The sequence below is a fragment of the Rhinatrema bivittatum genome, unplaced genomic scaffold, assembly GCF_901001135.1.
Source record: "Rhinatrema bivittatum unplaced genomic scaffold, aRhiBiv1.1, whole genome shotgun sequence".
Classification (NCBI taxonomy): Eukaryota; Metazoa; Chordata; class Amphibia; order Gymnophiona; family Rhinatrematidae; genus Rhinatrema; species Rhinatrema bivittatum.
In genome coordinates, this window is record NW_021820887.1 from 24719 (window position 1) to 39426 (window position 14708).

General features: G+C 47.0%; 1 protein-coding gene across 2 annotated transcripts; it reads right to left on the bottom strand.

Moving 5' to 3' along the window:
• Positions 1 to 4156: 4156 nt before the first annotated feature.
• Positions 4157 to 12225, bottom strand: LOC115082257 (A disintegrin and metalloproteinase with thrombospondin motifs 20-like). Of its 2 annotated transcripts, XM_029586507.1 has the most exons (4): positions 12014 to 12225; positions 11299 to 11642; positions 8636 to 9210; positions 4157 to 6036 (listed from the first exon to the last, which is right to left on the bottom strand). In XM_029586507.1, exons 1-3 carry the CDS (start codon positions 12108 to 12110, stop codon positions 9070 to 9072), a joined length of 582 nt encoding a protein of 193 aa, XP_029442367.1. In that variant the 5' UTR covers positions 12111 to 12225; the 3' UTR covers positions 4157 to 6036; positions 8636 to 9069. The 2 variants fall into 2 exon arrangements, with proteins under 2 accessions (XP_029442367.1, XP_029442366.1); XM_029586506.1 differs by lacking the exons at positions 11299 to 11642; positions 12014 to 12225 and adding an exon at positions 10432 to 10620.
• Positions 12226 to 14708: the final 2483 nt, after the last annotated feature.

Below are 14708 nucleotides of genomic sequence, written 5' to 3' on the forward strand. Positions count from 1 at the left end.
ACCTAAATATGACAGTCACATTCAAATAACTGAGAGATATTAATAACACACAAGAAGTAAACATTTTTCAAAGGAAAGCAACTTCTAGAAAAAGGAGTCATGTAATGAGACTCCAAGAGTGTGGACTCAGAAATAACATTAGCAAATATTTTTTCACTGAAAGGGTAATGGATGCACGCATACCCACCCAAAGCAAGTGATGGAGACTAAAAAAATAACAGAATTCAAGAAAGCATGGGATAAGCACAGAGGATCCTTAGTTGCAATAAAAAGTGAAAAGCTAGAAGAAGCACACTCTAGCGACACAGCAGTCTATGGGGGTAGTCAGGATGGTACCGGAAGGCTACAAACACCTAGAGATTGGCCAAGTTGGTGCAACAGGTTGGTGATGGTGGAGTACCATCAAGTCCATAGAGACCTAGGAGGCCAGATGTTTGGTTAACAGCCACAACAGTTCTGGTCACCACATCTCAAAAAGGATATAGCTGCACTGGAGAAAGTGAAGAGAAGGGCGACCAAAATGATAAGGGGCATGGAACGGCTGCCCCATGAGGAAAGGCTAAAGAAGTTAGGACTGTTCAGTTTGGAGAAGAGACGATTGAGGGGGGATATGATAGAAGTCTACAAATTAAAGGACTTGAACAAGTTAATGTAAATCGGTTATTTACACACTGAACCGATGATTTCAATGTGTTATCCACTATGACGCCTAGATCACTTTCTTGGGTAGTAACACCTAATATGGAACCTAACATTGTGTAACTATAGCATGGGTTATTTTTCCCTATATGCATCACCTTGCACTTGTCCACATTAAATTTCATCTGCCATTTTGATGCCCAATTTTCCAGCCTCACAAGGTCTTCCTGCAATGTATCACAATCTGCTTGTGATTTAACTACTCTGAACAATTTTGTATCATCTGCAAATTTGATTACCTCACTCATCATATTCCTTTCCAGATCATTTATAAATATATTGAAAAGTAAGGGTCCCAGTACAGATCCCTGAGGCACTCCACTGCCCACTCCCTTCCACTGAGAAAATTGTCCATTTAATCCTACTCTCTGTTTCCTGTTTTTTAGCCAGTTTGTAATCCACGAAAGGACATCGCCACCTACCCCATGACTTTTTACTTTTCCTAGAAGCCTCTCATGAGGAACTTTGTCAAATGCCTTCTGAAAATCCAAGTACACTACATCTGCTGGTTCACCTTTATCTACATATTTATTAATTCCTTCAAAAAAGTGAAGCAGATTTGCCTTGGGTAAAGCCATGCTGACTTTGTTCCATTAAACCATGTCTTTCTATATGTTCTGTGATGTTGATGTTTAGAACACTTTCCACTATTTTTCCTGGCACTGAAGTCAGGCAAACCGGTCTGTAGTTTCCCGGATCGCCCCTGGAGCCCTTTTTAAATATTGGGGTTACATTAGCTATCCTCCAGTCTTCAGGTACAATGGATGATTTTAATGATAAGTTACAAATTTTTACTAATAGGTTTAGATTGTAAGCCCTCTGGGGATAGGGAAATCCCTACGGTACCTGAATGTAATCCACTTTGAAATGCTGAGAAAAGTGGAATATAAATCTAAATAAAAATAAATAAAATACTCAAGATGTTAAAGTACAAAGGAGGAAGACAACAATAACTGTTTTGGATAAGAAGTGATATCTTTCAAGCAGTCAGGCTCTGTGGTCGACTTGATAGCTGGGATATATCTTTGGCAGTGTGGACAGGAATAGCGGATTGGATGGGTCTATTTTCTGTCATCAACTATATTGCTAGTTTCTGACATGACTGTTTTTCCTTATGATTCTGTCACCAATTGACCACTGGCAGTGCCCCAGAATTCAAAGCACATTTCGGAGCGCCACTTCTGCAGCTGGAGAATAGAGAATAGGATTCAATGAAAGACCACCTGACCTTCCCTCAGCTCTAGCAGTGCTTACCATTGATCAGACAAAATATCCCAATCTTCACTCCAGAAACCTTAGGCCCAAATGATCAAGAAAGGAAATACACCTGCCTGTACAGAGAGTCTAAATACTGTATAAATATTGTCTACATTTGTCAGGATACACAAAGGGCACATGCACTTCAGGGCTGTTTCCTGCCAACCTTAGCAAACAGAATCCCCCTAGCTTTTTCATCAAAACAAAAGCGGGCCAATACAGTACAGCGCGCTCCTCTATTGGATGCGCATTTTCAACGTGCTAGCGTTACCCCTTATTCAGTAAGGGGCCAAAAACGCGCGTCCAACCCCCCCGAACCTAATAGCGCCCACAACATGCAAATGCATGTTGATGGCCCTATTAGGTATTCCTGTGCGATTCAGAAAACAAAATGTGCAGCCAAGCCATACATTTTGCTTTCAGAAATTAGCGCTAATTTCTTCAGGCACCGGGAAAGTGCACAGAAAAGCAGTAAAAACTGCTTTTCTGTGCACCCTCTGACTTAATATCATGGCGATATTAAGTCGGAGGTCCCGAAAGTTTCCAAAAGTAAAAAAAAAAAAAAATTTGAAGTCGGCCCGCGGCTGTCAGGTCGAAAACCGGACGCTCAATTTTGCCGGCGTCCGGCTTCTGAGCCGATGGCTGTCAGCGGGCTCGAGAACAGACGCCAGCAAATTTGAGCGTCGGCTGTCAAACCCGCTGACAGCCGCCGCTCCGGTCCAAAAGGAGGCGCTAGGGACGCGCTAGTGTCCCTAGTGTCTCCTTTTGCTTGTTTTTACCGCCGGACCTAATTTGAATAGTGAATCGTGCGCACAGGAGAGTGGCCTGTCTCCCGCGGACTTTACTGTATCGGCCCGATAGTGTGGTTGCCTTAGTCCACTTGAAGATGTAGAGATACGATTCAATAAGTACTATAAATTGTAGATTATACTTTTCTTCTTTACTAAGATGACTTAATACATGTGTGGCTCAAAAGCTATGTTCCCTTTTTGTCTGGTTAATAATTCTTCAATGACATACTGAGGAAAGCATAGCCCTCAAAACCTAATTGCAAACGTAGTATGTACTAAAAGTTTTTTTCCTCATTCTGAGAGCAATTTCCAAACTGACAGTCCCCACTTGTGTGCAGTCTTTTTACCCATGGACCTTGTACCTAATTTTTCAAAGAACCTGCCTACATTGCATATGCTGTTTTTTTAAGGTGAAGTTTCAATGGAAAATGCTACGTGTAGATTTGAAAATACAGTCTCTACATGTCCTCTGCCTCTCCTGATCTATAAATACCTCTGGGAATGCCTCATCATCATCTGGCTAACAGATTGTGTGCTATAGAAGATCTGCATCTTCTTAGTGAGATGGAGGGAAATTTTCAGACAGCCAATTTGCTTGCCCTCTTTGGGGTAATTTTCAAATATCTCATCTAAATTAGGCAGTAAAAATGCACGTTAAGTTACATCAGTTTCAAAGCAGATTTAATGTGCACAAGTCTGCTTTGAAAGTTATCCTACCAAGGGTACATGGGAATTTTAGGGGAAATTTTATGTATGTACTTTTGAAAATCCAAAAGTGTGTCTGTAAATCCAAATCCCTCCCCAACTTGGCCCCCAGGAATGCCTTTCAGTCCAGGCAAACATTTGCGCAAACGTTCACGTTTTCACACATATCAGGTAGGTAATTTTATACCAGGCCGGTACAATGCTGTTTTACCAGCGGGGACAGTTTGTAGAAATTGCCTTCCCTGTCTCTACAGGCATAACTTGGGCACGCCGTAGCTTACGGATGACCGCCCCTCCCACCCTTGACCACATGACAGCCGAGTAAGATAAACCATGATATCCTTTATTGAGTGGAAGAAACGGCCACAGCCAAAAATAGCATTATAACATTATTACAATATTAATATCCACTAATATTGCAGCAGTTTAAACACAATTGGCATTACCTCTAGCCAATGCCCTCACCGGTAAACTTCCTTGCTTTTCCCCACCCCTCTGCTTTTGGAGACGGCAGCCCTCCATCCTTCCGCTCCGTGAAGGTGGTAAACCATTGGCACCCCGCTCCGTGAATGCCAATCCGCCTTCCGCTCCGTGAAGGGGAACACCCGCCACTGGCATCCCGCTCCGTGAACGCCTCCGTGGCTACTGCCGCTCCGTGCAGTATTCTGCCGCCTCCTCCCACCCCTGGCTTTGCGGGCCGCAGTTCTTGCTTATGCCAGGCCTTCATTGGGCCACCCCCAGACCGGCCATTATCTCGGTCTCCGCCATGCTTAGTTGTATCCATGTCCCCGCTTTCCCCTTATGCAAAGTCCTTCACCAAAATATTCCCCCCCTATGCAGCAACCCATGTCGTTATGCTCCGGTGAGGGCCCCTGCCAAAGTAGGAAACAGTAAAACCTTATTTGTTTCCTACCCCCACTAATTAACTAAAGCTGCTGTGGCCGTTTGCAGAGCGAGAATGAAGATATCTACCCCCACATCTGATAAGTGCACCCCGTCTGTTCTATACATGCCTGGGCATGTGTGAGAAATATCCTCATGTGTAATGACGTAGCCCCCTATTGCCCTCAACCAGGTCCCCACTTCTTTGTTTAATTTGCGCCTGCTTTTTTTTTTTTTTTTATTTGGCTTTATGCGACCTCGCGTCCCGCCATACCAATCGGGGGATAATATGGGACCACACCAATCCCACGTCTGGCCATATAGCCTTAATTGCAGTCAAGTCCTTCTTGATAGAGATTATTAGGTCAATGTTCTTGACTGCGACCAAATCGTTACCTCCCAAATGAAAGATGATAATATCAGGCCGTGGTAATTGCCTGGCGTATTGGAGGATGCAAGGCATTAGTTGGACCCACCTCATCCCTCGGTTGCCCAGCCAGAATATGCTGGCCTTGCTATGCGGTATGCCCATCTGATCACTGGAGGTCTTTTTCTTGTTTCTAATGTGCGCCCAATAAATGTAGGAGTGCCCCATGATCCATATCACTTTCGCGCTCCCAGCTGACGAGTCTATGATAGATAAAATAAAACGGTTATGGGGAACAGGATGTTAAATATATGCCGTTTATATTTCCAAGTGAAACTGTTCATTGGGCCGTATGTTTATTGGGCCGGATGTATGATTTGAATTTACCGGATTTCCACCACCCTACCGCTTTAATTTGATCTTCGTTTAAACCGCTGCTGCAGGCAAAGGATGCTGCACCTATTCGGAATGAATGTGTGTGATAATCGCCCGCGTCTTCCCCTATTTTTTCCAATCCTTTGCGCAGTATACTGATGAACTGGTAACGCGATAGCGCGTTGCCATCTTTGTATTTTAGTAAGGGCCCCCCCCCCGGCGGGCGTACTTTGAGGTATTCTCTTGCGGCCCTTACGGGGCATATCTCCCCCATATGAGCGGGGTATAACGTAATCCAACGACCTACTGCCCGTTGGTCATTCTTTGCTCGCCTAATAAAGATCTGTACTGCCTCCTTAACCATCCTTATGTTTTCTATCGGGAGACCCCCATCCGATGCCCTGGTGGTAACCTTTGCCCTCGGGATCAACTCACTGTTTCTAAATGCCCCAAAGAACATTAGTGAAAAAGCCACAGTCCATGGCTTAACCTCATAATTGTCCCAAACTAGGCTGGGGAGCTCTTTTACCAGTGCTTGAAGCAGCATCGGTGTGATAGGCTTTCTGGTGTCCCCTCTAACTGGTGCTTGTCGCCGCCAACCCTCTAATATCTTTTTAATGAGAAAAGAGTTGCTAATGGTGCCTATACCCAATAGTTTGGAGACGAAAACAATAGCAGCTACGTGTTGCCCTGCCTGTGCTCTGGATACACCTGAGTTCTTGAGGTGGAGTAAGAACTCTGCTACATTTCTCTCTGTCATTGTTCCCTGAACTTGTGTGTTTTTTGTTTGGCAAAATTGTTGGAACAAGCTCCATCCGCGTGAATATGCTCTCCAAGTACTCTCTGCCAGAGCCGATCTCAATATGGAGCTGATCCCGGGCACCTTAATTCCCAAATCCAAGGAGGGATGCGATATGGCTGATGCTCTGCTTCCGGGGCCAGGAATCTGAAACGAGACCACTGACAACGAGACAATGCGTCAGCGATGCAGTTAACCTCCCCTGGTACGTACTTAGCCTTAAAGACCAGGTTAATGCGCAGGCAGAGCAGTACTAAATCCCGCAATAGCCTAATGACCCTGGGGGAGTGAGCGGTGAGCGAATTTATAGCCTGAACAACCGCCATGTTGTCTGCCCAAAAAACCACTCTTCTATTGTGGAAACATGATTTCCACATGTGTATTGATGCAACAATGGGGAACAATTCAAGAAAAGTGATGTCTCTGAGCACACCCTTGGCTTCCCACTGGACTGGCCATCGTTCCACACACCATTTGCCGGCCAGATAGGCCCCAAATCCCACACTCCCCGCTGCGTCGGTGTAGAGTTGCAACTCCCTATTGGTCATGAGTGGGTCCCTCCAAACCGTCCGTCCATTATATTCCCCCAGGAATGTTTTCCATACTATGAGGTCCTCCCTGAGCTCCTTGGTGATTCTAATGAAATGATGGCTCTTGTGAATACCAGCTGTGGCTTGGGACAGTCTTCTAATGAAGGGGCGACCCATGGGCATGATCTTGCAAGCGAAGTTAAGATGACCAATGAGTGACTGCATTTGTTTTAGCGTGATTTTGCGTGAGTGTTCAGTAATAGATATGTTGGCGCGTAACGCTTCTAGCTTTGCGGGTGGTAGGCGTGTGACCATTTGCAGAGTATCAATTTCGATACCGAGAAATGACAATTTTTGTGACGGTCCTTCTGATTTGTGCTTGGCTAGTGGAATACCTAATTCGTCCGCTTTCCGGGTGAATGCTTCGAGGGCTTGCGCACAGGCCTGTGTGTCCCTATGGCCGGTAAACAAAAAATCATCCAAATAGTGTATGATTTTTCCTTTCCCGATGTCCTGCTCTACCGCCCATTGCACAAATGTGCTAAACCTCTCGAAGTAGGCACAAGATATAGAGCAGCCCATCGGAAGGCATTTATCAAAGTAATATTTACCTCGGAATTGAAACCCTAACAGATGGAAGCAGCTTGGATGTATGGGAAGCAAGCGGAAGGCTGATTCAATGTCGGCTTTTGCCAACCATGCGCCTTGTCCCCAATGCCTCACCATGTCTAATGCCTGATCGAATGAGGCGTAGGCAACCGAGCATGCGTCGGGGTCCAAGTAATCATTCACTGAACCCCCCCTCTGGGAAGGATAAGTGGTGGATCATTCGGAATTCCCCTGGCTCTTTTTTGAGAACCACACCAAGAGGGGAAATCCTAAAATGGGGTAGCGGTTTGTCATTGAATGGGCCTTCCACCCTACCCATGTCGCTTTCTTTTTTAATCTTTAGTGCTATGACCTCTTCATTTTTCCTTGCAGATAACAGATTCTTAGCCTCTGTGGCGGTTTCTGGCCCCATGAAAGGTATGCGGAAGCCTTGGGAAAACCCTTCGTATAGCCATCTTGCCTCCTGGGGCTGATAACCCATTAAACCGACCTGTAAGCTATGTATGTTAATGGGGGTCGGTGCTCTGATGAGTTTAATGGTGCTCTGTATGTGGGATGGTACCGCCCCTTGTGCATTTTGTCTGAGGGTGGCCTGCACCGCATCCCATACAGGCGTGCCTGAATTTGCAGGCAGCAGCGAATCTGCAAAAACCAGTTGAACAGCCGACAGATGGGAGCCCCCCCCCCCCGCCCCTGAATCTAGTGGCTTGACCAAACCTTTGCCCTTGACGAAAGGGCTGACCTTGGCGAAATGGGAATCTACCAGGAAAAGTGTGTTGGCGAGGTGTTAACCATGTATTCGGATGGTATGCATTACCAGCGAAGCCAGGGATAACCTCCTGCGCCGGTCTGTAAGGTGTGATTTTTGAGAGCCAGAGATCAATATCTTTGCGATCCCAGTCTAAACTGGGGTTCACAGCCATATTCCTTCTGAACTGCTCATCATACTCTAACCAAGCCGTACCGCCATAAGTGCGATAAGCACCGCAAATAACGTCTTGGTAAGCGAATAAAGAACACCACTTTTCAGGGTATTTCTGGCCTATAATGGTTGACAGAATTCTGAAACCTGCTGACCAATTTGCTAGCGTTCTAGCGATGAAGGGTTTGTCCCTAGCTGATAGTTTGCACGCTTCGTGGCATTTGGGATCGGAACCCTCCCCCTCTTTCCTGAGCAACTCGAATATATCAACATATTCACTGCGCCATATTTTCTCTTTTATTGCTTCTGACACATGCGCAGTTAGTGAGCCAACGGTACATGTGTATTGTGAAGCGTTATTGATGTTCATGGCTGCATGATGCCCATTTGTCCCTACCTGACACACCGTTGTTCCAACGGCTGTAGCTGTGGCTGGGGTTTGTGGCACAGGTAAAGTTTCCCCCATGTGTCGTCCTGACTGCCCTGTTTCCTGAGTAACAGGGTTTTGTGGTGGTCTTGTGTTAGAATTACCCTGCCCGTGCCAGGTATCAAAAATTGCTTTCATAGCAGCGAAAATATCATTAGGAGCGCCTTGTGGCCCCAGCCACACTTCGCTGCCCTTCGTTAGCGGTGGGTAACCGGGCTGTGTTGGGGGAACCTGCGCATTAGCCTGGCCCAGGTTTAGATCAGGGTACTCACAGTTCTGTCCTTCTTGCGGGTGCCCGTGTTGCCCGACAGCTGTCTGGTCACGTGATGGTGGATGGGCGCTGCCAGCTGAACTGTTGGTGCTGCCCGCTGAACCTTGCTGTGGACCGATGGGCACTGAACCATACTGCAGGGGGGACGGGCTGTCGGTAGGCGTTAACGCAGCCAGCATTGACTTCACCCTGTCCGTGCCATGGACAGCAGCCGCTGCCAAGGTTTGGTCCATGAGCCGCCATAGCTCTCCTTCGGTTCCCATGCTGTAGCTCGTTTGTGGCGGTGCTGCCTGTGTCGGTGCTGCAGGGGTCGGTGCCGGTGCTGCAGGGGTGGTGCCCCGTGGAGGGGGCTGCTCCGGAACATAGCAGCCCAAATGGCTGATGCTATGTGGTTGTCGTCTATTTGTTAATTTTCTCTTCTTATTCCTCTGTGTCTTATTCTTTTTGTCGACCTCTGGCATTGTCGCAAAGTTTTCTTGCAGTTTTCTTGGCTTCCGCCGTGCTCGCTTGGCTGGAGCCTGAGCCGGCATAAGTGTGGACGGGCCGGAAGCCATAGGAAACTGATTGGTAGACATGCTGTGTAGACATATAAATTGGTTAGATCCCAAACTGGACGGGAATAGGATGGGGGTGGCCGGACTCCGTGGGGAGGCGGGAGTGCCGGCGCATGGGGGGGGGGGGCCTGGGGAATAAAAGAAAAGTAATAGTAAAAGAAAATCCTGAAAGTCCATGTGCTGACCTCCAAAATGGCCGCTGCCGCTGCCATGTGCTGACCTCCAAAATGGCCGCTGCCATGTGCTGACCTCTGCTGGCAAGCCCTTACAATAAGAACCACAATACCATGCTAAGATGTAAGCTGACCTTTCATTAATATTTTAATTTACTTTGTATAGAGCTGCATAGCGCAGCCTAAATCATATCTATCAAGCTGAGGGTCCTGTACCCCTTATAATTCAGTATAAACGTGCACATAGGACAGCTGTCCCTTTACATGGTAACCGAATACTAAATATCCCCTTTAGGATTAATATAAAAAACATCCTGTTAACCTGGCTGAGCACTCAAATGCCGTACCGCTGTCCCATAGACATATCCTCAGAATTCCCAACTACGGGGATGCTGGCTACTTTTTAATTGTCAGATTACTTAGGTATAACAAAGCACATCCACAGGTTGTTGAGGTAGCATGGCAGACATGAAGCCTGCCCACTTCCTAGCAATTTAGAGAGCAAGGGGTAAAGCAATACATAGAAAACCTCGATTTTAAAGTAAAGCAAGCCAACAAGATCAGTGCTCTAACCACTGAGCTACCAAGCCTGCTACTGCCAGCCATGTGCTCTAACCACCTATGCATTCACCATGTGCAGACCCTTCAATGGCATTTCTTAAAAGGCTACAAGTGAATGATAACCAGCCCTGCACTCGCTGCCCTTTCAATAAATACAGCAACATGCAGAGCAAGCATTGTGCTGAAAGCCAGCCGTGCGTTCATAAAATATATATATATAATAACAGGTAAAGTGTGGCCATGTGCCCATGGCGGTTCACTAAATATATAATAGTTAAAATATATATAACCAGCCATGTGCTAAGGCATTTCCTTAAATAAAATAACATTCCAGGCAGAAGCAGCCATGCAATCAAAGCCTTTTCATTAAATAAAGTACTGGTAATGCAGAGCCAGCTCAATGCAAAAGGGGGGAGGGGGTGAGCAGACCTTCCAGACCTTAGCAACACAAAATTACCATTAATATTCTCAACATTTTGCCTATAAGCCACAAAATCTTTGTACTTTACCCAATGATGTAATCAAAGAAATCGTTCCTGCTCCTATAGCGGATCTGCTCCTCTTACAGCACAGCCGTGCTGGAGGCAAAGTGAAAGTAAAAGCAAAACTGTTTGTAGCACAGCCGTGCTGAGATCAGCCCCTAACAGCACAGCCGTGCTGAGGTCAGCCTGTTGCTCTCGATTCCAGGCTGCAAATGTGCTCCCCCCACCCCGCACTACCTCCAAGTACCTGAGCTCCGAGACGCTGCCTTCTTTGTCTCATTGGCTCCTGCTCCGTTTTGCACTGGGCCCACTAATCCTATTGTCCGCAACTTTCCCCACCTAGCCCCGCACACCCTTGGGCTGTGCTCCCCACCCCCTCCCCTTGTCTACAGCACGGCTGCCCAGTTATACGGCCCTTGCCTCAAGAGGCAGAGCCTCCTTAAAAACTTAACACATCGATCCTAAAGTTAACCCAAGTAAAAGGCATCCTTATTATTTATTACTTCATCCTGCCAAGTTCCTCTCCTGCAAAGTTCCTCAACGTTTCCCTTGCCAGTGTGAGTCCTGCCTCCCACAACTCTTATCAGCAGGGAAGATCTGCCCAGCCCCAGAGAACTATGATTGCACCTCACTGGTTTCCCAAGTTAGGAAATGCATTCAGCGCCTCCACGGCTCACTTCAAAGCACGGGCTCTTTCTCTCAGCGTGACAGCCCTCCAGCAAGCGAGAGATGCACTCAGCACTTTAGTAAAATGAGTGGCCCCAGGCTTTTGGATCTAGAAAACCTTCCGGGGGGGGGGCTCTCGAGAGCTGCTGTGCTAAAGCCCTCGGGAGGGGGGGGGGGGCACAGAAAGATCCTGGGGGGAGAGGGTGAGAAGGACGAGCACTTACTTACCAGCCCTCCGCAGAGGCTGACGACGGCGGTGTGCGCTGGCCGGGCATTCACGTGCCCGCTGTAGAAGCAGTGCTGCAGCTCCGGGCTCTGCCGGTGCCCGGCGCCCGCCGCCCCCCGGTGCAGGGCGCTGTAGGAGGCGGCGATGAAGCCGGCGTCGGCGCTCAAGCTGAGCTGGAAGCGCTGCCCGTAGGCGCGGAGGCGGAAATGGGTGCGGGGCTGCGCCGGCTCCTCCGGGCTGCGCTTCCTCCGGCGGTAGTGCTGGCTGGCGGGGAAGGGCTCGCCCAGCTCCGTCACCCTGGCCGGGAAAACGATCTCGTAGGAGGCGAGGCGCCGCACCAGGGCTTCTGTAAGAGAGGGGAGCGGCGCGAGTTTAGTGCCCCGAGCGATGCCTTAGCAGAGCGATTCCTTTCCGTATCGAGGGGGGGGGGGGGTCGGCGGCAAGATCCGCTTGCACCAAGTCCCCCGGCTCGCACACGTGCACCCTCCCAGGAAAGCGACCCCAGGCGTCCCATCGGGCCCCCCGCTTCTCTCCGCTCTCCCCAGCCCTCGCCTCTCTCTCTCCCCGCCAACCTCAGCGACCCCCCATCCCGTTAGTGTCCTGCGTCCGGACCCCCGAATAACGATCCTGCGCCTGCCGCCGTCGAGCCCACATTTCGGCTTCTCGTGAGTTTGTTTGGGGTTTTTTTTCAGTGTCTGGAGGATGTTTTATTTTTACCTTGTTTTGGGTGGAACCGAACTTCCCGAGCCCCGGAGAGGAGGAGGAGCACGAACAGCTGCCAGAGCAGCCACGCCAGGCAAGGTAAGCCCCGCATGGCTGCGGGCGAGGAGGACTCGCTGCCGCTTCAGCAGCCGCTGCGCCCCGGCTGCTGCATCACATCGGCGGCGGCGGCGTCCCCTCTCCCCCGCTCCGCTTCCAGCTACTCGCCGGCCACCTCCAGCCCCCCCCCCGAGCTCAAGGAACGGGACCCGCCCCCTCTAGCCGGCAAGCTGACCAATCAGTGAGCCGTGCCCCTGGCCCACACACTCGCCCACTGCCCCTCTTACGGACCTGTGTCCCGTTTATACGGCGCGTGGTGGATGCCGCCTGCACTGTTGAACCGTTCGGGTGGATGCATTAAAGGGTTCTTGCCATTTTGTGCCTATGGAGTACATCTGACTCCGCAGAGAGCAGCATATTCCCATGTCCCACTCATCCTTTCCCAGGAGCAGTTTATCTCGGTCCTCCCTTTTACGGAGAATAATGTGGTCCTAATCCTGTTCCTTCCCAGAAGACCAATTTAAAGATAACAAATGGCAAAGTACCCCTTGAAAAAAAAATTATCATTGTTTCCCCTCTTACAAACATGAATCCATTAATAAGGAATTTAATTTACCCTCTACGTGGGAACCCAACCTTCAGGTATTATTATTAGTAGTAGTAGTAGTAATTTGCATAGCAGATAGTTGCACACAGCACTGTACAGAAACATATGATAGTCCCTACTCCTTGGAGTTTAAAATCTATTCAAGACAAACAGACAAGGCACACAGTAAAAACAAGAAGTTTTGAGTTATTGAGTAAAACCATGACTGAGGAAGTTTAAAGTAGGAAGAAACTAAGCCAGGTGGTTTGTAGGTGGGCTTAAACAGTAAGCAGCTAACATTTGAATTTCAAATAACTTTTTTTTTAACCACTACAAACAACTTTTTCATACAAGCTCAAACAATCCACTGCCCTATAAGACTGTCTTCAGGAAACTTGATGTTGACCTGGGTAGTACTGTGGGAACATGAGGAAAGGGGGTGAGAGCACAACAAAGAAGAAAACACTTGTTCTGCCTTCATGCTCTGTCCTGTAGGCTGACTGAAGGAAAGGGGCTGAGTCTTCTCTGTGGCTTGCCTATACTTTGCATCGGTAGAAATGTTTTAACCCTTATTCTGTACCTGACTGCAGCTGCCATCAGGAGAGGACATTTGGATAAAACAGGTTGAAAAGAAAAGAATAGATGCCTGTAGTCTAAAATTAATCCTTTATTGAAGTGGAGACACAAGGGTAGCCCGACTCTGGCCGAGTTTCGCCGTCACAAAACGGCTGCCTCAGGGGCTAAAACATAAATAAAAAACTTTAAGAATAAGAATTTACATTACTAACAGTAATATCATATATAAATATCTAACATGAATGTCTAAAATATTGTAACCACTTATAATATAAATACAGAGAGTAAATAAAAAATAAATAAGTGAATAAACAAAAAACTCAACGTGACATGACATATAAAGGACTCAAGGCAACATGTAGAATATATAAATTGTACGAAAACTAGCATATTTTAAAGTTACCTAAAATAAAAACAAACTTAGTGGATAATTAAAGACACCACGGTTGCATACACAAATAAAGATACCAAACAGGTCCACAATATTGGTAAAAAAGTGTAAGTATTACCTTAAATCAATCTTCTTGGGTTCATCAATCATAATAAATGAAAGATGATCGTATTGATCACTATGTGATCTCTTATACTGCTCCGTCTGTGGGGATGCAGAAATAGATGGCAAAATTTCATAAAGTGTAAACCACTATAATTAAATAACAACTACACATATCCATCGATCCCTTACTCATTTATTTTATAAATTTAAATCATCATTAAATCTATTGTCAAAACTAGTGTATGGATAATATGTAAATGTTTATATAATCTAAATTATTATACTTAATAAAAAAAGGCAAAAGGGGTAAAAGTGATATCTGGTACATGTATGGGAATGTATAATGTAATAAATGTATCGTGTAATTTTATTTGAAAGTGTAAGAGTGACTCTTTTATAAATTTAAGTGATGTTTGTGTGCTAAGTGTAGAAGTGATTGTAAATGTGAGTATAAGTGCTGACAATGTTAAGAATATTCTCCTCTTGTAACAAAACACATTACTTCAGGTGACTGAAACTGGGCTAAAAAAAAAAACTTTGGGCATGTAGGATCTGAGAGTGAAAACCTAGCCAATAATAAGACAGGGTGACCACCCCCAAATGCTAGGGTGGACTGCCTTGTTTGGGGGGTTTAAACCATCCATCCATACTGGGACTTTGCATGACGGCATCAGAACCATGCCCTGCCGAGTCATCCAGCCAGCCACTGGCCACCTTTGCAGCTTTTGGGTGAGATCAGATTGTTGCGATAACTAGTGTCTTTGTGTACAGGTGTCTAGCTAGCTACACACAGGTGAAGTAAGGTTGGTGAAAGCTTGTACAAAAAACCTTGGTGTATCCCCATGCATCTCATTGTTATTTTAGAACACAGTAGAGGGGTCCAACACTGGGCCCTGCCAGCGTGGGACTCGCTCTACAAACTCACATAGACACTCTACTTCCCAAACCTGTCCTGGGGACCCCACAACCAGTCGAGTTTTCAGAATATCCACAAT

Excerpts from the sequence above, each read along its gene's own strand:
- LOC115082257 (XM_029586506.1), bottom strand. The coding sequence starts at position 9,209 with ATGTCTACCAATCAGTTTCCTATGGCTTCCGGCCCGTCCACACTTATG. Across the intron at positions 6,037-8,635 it reads CCCGCAAGAAGGACAGAACT|TGGTCTCGTTTCAGATTCCT; the intron begins GTGAGTACCCTG and ends TCTCGTTGTCAG.